This window comes from Orycteropus afer, unplaced genomic scaffold, assembly GCF_000298275.1.
Source record: "Orycteropus afer afer isolate SDZICR_OR568_19922 unplaced genomic scaffold, OryAfe1.0 scaffold00205, whole genome shotgun sequence".
Taxonomy (NCBI): domain Eukaryota; kingdom Metazoa; phylum Chordata; class Mammalia; order Tubulidentata; family Orycteropodidae; genus Orycteropus; species Orycteropus afer.
In genome coordinates this window covers 2,157,451-2,165,614 of record NW_006921792.1, presented here as the reverse complement: position 1 = coordinate 2,165,614, position 8,164 = coordinate 2,157,451, and the positions used below count along the sequence as shown (strand labels likewise).

General features: G+C 34.8%; 1 protein-coding gene across 1 annotated transcript in view; it reads right to left on the bottom strand.

The window, feature by feature from the left end:
* The window catches only part of IFT74 (intraflagellar transport 74), an 84,603-nt gene that overhangs the window by 17,149 nt on the left and 59,290 nt on the right, over positions 1–8,164 (bottom strand). The window contains exons 13-15 of the mRNA XM_007948143.2: positions 2,026–2,079; positions 1,574–1,671; positions 712–838 (exon numbers count right to left, since the gene is read on the bottom strand). Of these exons, the coding sequence (XP_007946334.1) occupies positions 712–838; positions 1,574–1,671; positions 2,026–2,079 (279 nt within the window). The remainder of the gene's footprint in view (positions 1–711; positions 839–1,573; positions 1,672–2,025; positions 2,080–8,164) is intronic.

Genomic DNA, 8,164 nt, shown 5'->3' with positions numbered 1-8,164 from the left:
TTCTATAAATTCTAGAGATAAGTCCCTTGTCAGATGTTATTACCAAATATTTTTTCACAGGGCTATTTTATTGTATTATAATTGTTTGTCTGTCAGTCTACTAAGTTGAAAATTTCCTTGAAAAACAACAGACTGGATTTTTCAAATTTTTACCTCTTACACACAGGCTGTACCTGGGTGGTACAAATGGTTACTGCTCAAAAGGTCGGCAGTTAGAACTCACCCAGGGGTGCCTTGGAAGACAGGCCTGGAGATTATATTTCTGAGAAGTCATAGCCTTAAAAACTCTATGTAGCAAAGTTCTACTCTGACACATGAAAGGTACCATGAGTCAAAATGGCAAGGGATTAGGTTTTTTTATTAGCTATACTCAGGTTACAGCATAGGCATGGAGCAGGTATTCAATACCCAAAATAAACCAAACCCATTGCCATTGAATTGATTCTGACTCACAGCAACCCTATAGCAGAACTGCCTCATAGGGTTTCCAAGACTTTAATCTTTATGAAAGCAGACTACCACATCTTTCTTCTGCAGAGCAGCTGGTAGGTTTGAACCACTGACTTTTTGTTAGCAGCTGAGTACTTTAACCACTGTGTCAAAAGGGCTCCATTTAAAAAAAAGAAGAAAAGAAAATAGTATTAATAAATACTAATAATTCCTATTTGCTATAGAAAAAATGGGATATTAACATCAAGGTTGTTTTCTCACCTGAAGTCAAATTCCTAGCGGTACTTTGTGATTTCTGCATTTCAGACGATTTAAAGTTGAGGTCGTCTTGCATCATCTTCAGCTCCTGATTGGTGATGGAGGATATCTGCTTCATTCGATTTATATTCTGTATTTGCAAAAAAATAAGAATGGAAACAATTACACTGATTTAACATTCCAATAAAACCCTTGGAAAACACTTTTTAAAATGGAATGAGTCTTCTTTTTTGAAATATATCATTCATTGGTTTTTCTCAGTAAATAGAGGTCAAAATTCAGAATTATTTCTTTTTCATTTATTATTTATTTGACCACAGAAAAAAATCAACTACATTACTTGAGGTATAGATCTGGATTCTTGAAATATTCAGAATAATGAAAAGAGACTGTATTTTTCCTCTTATGGTAGATGTTTAATTAACATTTCTTGATGAATCAAGATACTCATTAAATGAACAAAAAATCCCTTCTAGTTACAATGGAAATTATGGTGTAGAAATACATTAACATTCCCAAAACAATACCTAGATTTTGGAATTATCTGTGCAAACGTTATTTCTACAAGTTCAGAATGATTAACTATGGAAGAAAACTTAACATTTACTCTGAATTAGTGTCTCACTTTGTGCTGAGTATTGATGTTATACATATAATCATCCTTTCCCTTTACTGCTCTACTTTGCTGACATTTTGCTAAGAAGACAGAAATTAATAACTTGAACAAAATAATAAGCAAGAGAAATTTATAGGAAATGGCTAAAATGAGCAGATAAAATAGTGAGTTGTTCTACTTTTTTAATTGTATTTGGAAAAGCAATCACAGTAAAAACAATGGGACACCAAGGTGGCATATGGTACTTACTCGACTACAGTGCTCCAAAAGTGCAACAATGCTGGCTTCTATCTGTGCCTTCCGTTCCAATTCCTGATTCTTAGTTTCCTCAAAAGTCTCAATAAACGCTGCCAATTAATAAACATGATAAGAAAGGCTACTGTTGATAGAGTTAACACTATATAAACTCTAATTTGTAGGTCTTAAGAGTACTATTTAAAAATTCAAAGCAAATATGAATTTTACACTTCCACTGTTTTTTTTATTAGCTCAAGCATAAAAAACTCAGTAAGAATATTTCTACATACTTTCAAACTTTTATACTCTGTTAGGACCTTAACAATACAAGTAAACTTTGAATGTCTACACTTCTGCATTTAGCATTAACAATTGCATTTCCCCAAAATGAGATCTATGATTTAGTGTAAATGAACAGCAATCTGAGAATATATTATCTTGACATCTGTGAGATTATAACTTACTGTCCATATTTTCCTCTCTTTTTTTCAGCTCCTTGTACTTCTGATTCATTTCACCTACAAGAAATACAAAATATAACATTAATTTCAAAAATTCCTGATACAGTGTTCATCCTTCTGGTCCTTCTACTTCAAATAAGCAAGCTCCAGTGCTTTTTTAATCTCTTTTAAATGTGGTGCCAAGAAATCTGAGATTCCAAGAATGTCACTTCCCACAGTCTATACAACTACCCTCTGTTGATGCAACCTAGGATTACAGCTGTTGTGACAACTATACAGTAGTAATTAACTCACAGCTATTATAAAGATGCTCTGGTGGCATAGTACCTAAGGCATTTAACTGCTAACCAGAAGGCTGCCACGCCACAGAAGGAAGACTGGGCAATCTATTGCCATAAAGATTTACTTGGAAACCCAAAGGGGCTTGCTATGAGTGGGAATCGACTAGATGGCAGTGAGTTTGGTTTTTGGTTTGAGCTGTTATAAGCCCCCTTCTCACATTTTCACATGTGGTAATAAGCCAGACACTTTTAGCGTAGTGCCTAAGGCACTTGACTGCTAACCACAAGGCTGGCGTTTCAAACCCACAAGCCACTTCTCGGAAGGAAGGTTGAGCAATCTACTTCCATAGTGATACTGCCTAGGCAACCCAAGGAGGGGTTGCTATGAGTCGGGTCCGGCTTGATGGCACATAACAACAACAACAAATCTCTGGTGGCATAGTGCCTAAGGCACTTGACTGCTAACCAGAAGGCTGGCAGTTCAAACCCCCCAACCACTCCTCGGAAGGAAGACTGGGCAATCTACTGCCATAGAAATACTGCCTCAGAAATCCCAGGAGGGGTTGCTATAAGTCGGAATCAACTCAACGGCTGTGAGTTTGGTTTTTTTTGTTTTTTGTATCTATTTCAATTTAATTAATTTTGGAGTCCTATTAAATGCCACATAGTTGCCATCAGTCTCTCTCTTCTACCTACTTTTCATACATCATTGCTATAAGCATTAACCTAGTATATCAAATACTACAAACTGGTATGTTAGAATGAATACACACAAACTTAACACTTTAAGGCAACTTTTGATTATAAACCTCATCCAACTTGGTAATCTTACATTCTCTGCAAAATATTTTCAATTTTGGCAGTATTTTTTCTTTATAGCTATACAGATAGTATCATATAGTTCTATTTCTAGACACTGAAGGTATTGTTTTAAAATAATAAAAATATTCTAAGTATATAAAATTTAAATTATTGCTGAAAACCTCACCATTTCTAAAGAAAAAGAAAGAACTATGCAGATATTTGTTTCAAAAGAGTAATATCAGTAAATCAGAAGGTATCATCAGTAGTCTCTGGCATGCACTAAACACAACACAAGGTCCTTTATTATTTTCTGTGGTAGTTTTCAAATTTTAACATACATCAGAATCACCATGAGGGCTGCAACACACAATGCAGAGCCTCATTCCCAGGTTTCATTTTAATATGCCTGTGTGGGGCTCAAGAATCTGTACTTCTAACAAGGTCCCAGATGACTCTGATGCCCTGGGACAGAAATAATACCACTGCTATAATGAAACATACAAAGTATAGTTTAACCAATTTCCAAACTGAACAACAAGCAACAATTCATTCTTCTTCATTTGATGTGTACTGAGGTATCTTAGAGCAATGGATAGATGTCATTTGGAATCTCAAATAACAGAAGACACACCATGTGAAAACTGAATATTTTGTATTTATTTATTTTGTATATTCTGGAGAAGACAATGATGGAGAAAACACTTACAAAAATATGTTTCAGAAAAATTTCTAGGCAAGTTACTCAAGCATCACTTTATAAATCAACAGCATTAGTAATAATAGATTCCAACTCATAGAGAACCCCATTGGGTTTCCAAGGCTATAAATCTTTATGGAAGTAAACTGCTTCAACTTCCTCTAGCAGAGAAGCTGGTGGGTTTAAACTGCTGACCTTCTGGTTAGCAGCCAAATGTCTTACCCACTACAACATCAGAGCTCCTTAGCTAACATTTACTGAGTACTTTTTTTAGAGTACTGTTGTTTTATATGTGTATGTGTGTGTGTGTGATTTTTGTCTGTGTGTGTGTTTATTAAATCCTCACAATAACCCTAAGAGGTAAATACTATTGTTACAGCTATTTGAAAGATGGAAACTGGAGTACAGAAAGTTAAGTAACATGTCCAAGAACCAACAGCCAGTAAAATGGCATAGCTAGGATTTGAAACCAGGTATTCTGGCTCCAGAACATATTTGTTTATTTATTTATATTTATATATTTATATTTGTATTCAGGTTTGAGGTTCTTTTTTTTCCCCCCCAATTTATTTTGTTGTTACTAAGAATATATACAGCAAAACATGCACCAACTGAACTGCTTCTACATGTAGAATTCAGTGACAATGATTACATTCTTTGGGTTGTATAACCATTCTTACCCTCCTTTTTTGAGCTGTTCTTCCCCCATTAACATAAGCTCACTTCTCCCTAAGGTTCCTACTAATCTTTCAAGTTGCTGTTGTCGCTTTGATCCCATAAAACCCACAGCCATCCAGTCGATTCCAACTCATAGCAACCCCCCATAGGGTTTCCAAGTCTTTACAGAAGCAGAATGCCTCATTTTTCTCTCACAGAGAGCTGGTGGGTTTGCACCGCTGACCTTGTGGTTAGCAGCCCAATGCCTTAACCACAGCACCACCAGAGCTCCTATACAGATAGGATATAAATATAGATCGATCCCATATTGATAGTTCTTAAAAGATTTTAACACACAGGCATTAAGCTAGTTAAGCTAAACCTGTCATACATTTTTAAATTCTATTTTATCTGTTAAAATAAAGACATAAAAACTAACAATATAGGCCTAAGAACTCTGAGTAGGATAAAGTATCCTACTGGAAAAATGTTATGTTTTATATTTCATTATGCTTGAAAGAAGTAAATAAATTAGACTACATTGCTATGAATTCACTCAGAGCTTAGAACAATAAAAATAATACCATGTTCCCATAGCACTTTGTATATAATTCTATTATGTTGTTGTTGTTGTTTTTATGTGCCGTCGAGTCGGACCCAACTCATAGCGACCCCTCCTTGGGTTTCCAAGGCAGTAACACTACAGAAGTAGATTGCCCCATCTTCCTTCCAAGGAGTGGCTGGAGGGTTTGAACCGCCAGCCTTTCGGTTAGCAGTCAAGTGCCTTAGGCACTATGCTACCAGAGTATTATAGTACATATTTATCACAGTTTAGCAGTTATTTACATGTCTATAGTCTGTTGTATTAATAATTCCGATACTCTATTTTATAATCTAATCAATCTTTGGGGTAATACTGGACTCTATGAAAAAAAGGCAAAAAACAGAGATAACGCCCAAAAATCCCACTTGAGGAGACATATGATTGACTATTCTTAGCTTTGTTCATTATATTCCTCAACTCTACTCTGCATATGTAGACTCCCAGAAGATCAGCCCCACCTTGTGGACAATGGTAGTACTACTAATTCAGGCCTTTCAGAACATACATACAATTTTAGAATTGGCAGAGATCTGTGGGTATCAGCTGGACTAACAGAAACTAAAAGATTTTACAATAGCTGGCACTGATGAGGAAGGATTTTCACAAATTGTTACTGGTTATATAAAAATGGCACAATCTTTTCTGCAAAGAAACTTGGCAAAATCAATAAAAACTTAAAACATAACTTTCTATTTAAAATTTCACATCAAGAAATTTGTTTTATTAAAACACACAAGTTGGAAAATATGTGTGTACACAATTATATACTGTGGCACTGTTCTTGGTAATGAATAATTAGAAACAATTTAAATGTCAATGAGGATGCCACAGATACTATATAATAAAACAATGACAACTCACAGTTAGCATGGCTGCTTAATTTGATTATGTGCCAGGCATCACTCTAAGTCTGAGTTCAGAGCCCTTGACATAGACCACTATATCATTACCACTTCTCAGAAGGAAGTATATGCCCTTATAGAGAAGAATGTACATGACATCTAGTTAAAAGAAACAACTCAAGTGAAGAATAATATTACTCATTTTTGAAAATATATGTTTGGACATATGTAGAAAAAGGTCTAAAAGGAGAACCATCATACCAAAAGCAATGATGACCTTTGAAAACCAGGGTGAGTGTGAAGAGTAAGGAGGTAGGTAACTTTTTACTTTTTACACTTTTGTATTGCTTGAGTTTTTCACATTAAGTACATATCAGATTAATATATAAAAAGCACACAAATTTTTATAAGACAAATTAATCTGCATTTTAAAAATAACTAACTAGTTTAAGAAAAACAATTAAAAATCTGGAAGAGGTGATCTCTATGTTGAGGATAAATATACAGTTAATGAAAACACATGAGAATGATCATTTGAGGCAAAAACAAATTCAAAAGAACAACAAGCAAAATAACCCAGTAAAATCAAGTATATGCAACGTGATTAAAACTTTTAGAAATTCAGGGTAAGTAAATAAAGTTTATAATTGTTAATTTCTTGGTAAAGATGGCAGATGGAGATGCACATGTAATTTTGATCTTTCCTCCAAACCCCACTAAGATTATAGTAAAAGAATTTTCAAAGGCATCAACTCCAAAAACTGAGAAAGAACAGGAGACAAAAGCAATATAATCTGGACAGTGATCAGTAATTTAGTAGGCCTGAGAAAGCCTAAACCTAAGCCAGCAGTGGCTAAAGCTGAGAACCAACCCAATTTCAAAAGGCTCAGGAATCCATTACTATTTTGCAAAGGAGACTGATTTTGTACTCCTGTATCATTCATTAACCCAAAAATAAAAAACCAAACTCACTCCCATCGAGTCAATTCTGACTCACAGTGATCCATTTTAGGTTTCTGATGCAGTAAGTCTTTACAGAAGTAGATTGCCCAGTCTTCCTTCCAAGGAGTGGCTTGTGGGTTTGAACCATCAACCTTCTAGTTAGCAGTCAAATGTCTTATGCACTATGCCACCAGAGCTCAAAATCATGAAAGCTTTTGGCACTGTCATAGTAACACTGTTCTTTCTCAAATCTATTTAATGTAAAATAGTAAAGAGTAAAATAATGTCTGATTTGAGCTAAGTGGATGAAGAAACTAAGTAAGTTTGAAGGACTTCAATGAGAAATACAAGTCATCAAGCGTTAATTGATGACTAAAGAGAATACAAATTACTCAGCCAAATGCTAAAGTAAGCGCTGAAGGCAAAAATGATATTTAAGAAAAATGGTACCCCTGTGCTGAATGAGCACGCAGGCTACATGTAGTCTATGTGTCTGCTCTAGCCAGAGCAACTGAAATTTTTCTATTACATTCCCTTGCACATGGAGAAGTCTCATTTTAAAAGCAACAGTTAATTATTCCATGGCTGGGAAGTGACCTGAGCAAGGAGGAAACAGGGCAGATCCAGGCTTTTCTGAAAAGTAGCATAACGTCTGCTTAATTGTTTTGCTTTACTGATGATGCAGTTTGCAGCCAAATCCTGCCTGACTTTCAATAAAGCTATTTGTTGTTGCTTCTAACTAGCAAAAGGCTAGTTCTTTCCCAGCTAAATACAGGACTGAATGATGTAGCAACAATTTTTAAACAGTGTATACATTCAAACTTAAATAAATTTAGAATGCAGATAACAAAATGACCTGATACATTAATAAAGTAAAACCACTACATGGAGTGAAGTCTAGCAAATATTTATTAACATGATAGAATTAAATCCCTCAGCAGTTTAAAAATGTAATGATACCTTATTCAAAGCCATTTACAAAAGCTGAAGATTAGCGTGCAAAGAAGCCCATCTAGAATTTGTCAAAAACTTAAGTTTATAAGTTTTTCTGCTTTATTACAGATTGTCACAGGAAATGATAACTCAGCATGTAGGAACAATGAAGATTTTCATAGAGCAGCTAAATAAGTACCTGATTTTATATAGTTAACTTTGAAGTATGGCTAATCAATGTCACCTTTGAAAAATTATAATTTTCTATATACAATAGCCAAAAGATGGAAACAACCTAGATGTCCATCAACTGAGGAATGGATAACCAAACTATGGTACATACACACAATGGAATACTATGCAACGCTAAAGAATAATGTAG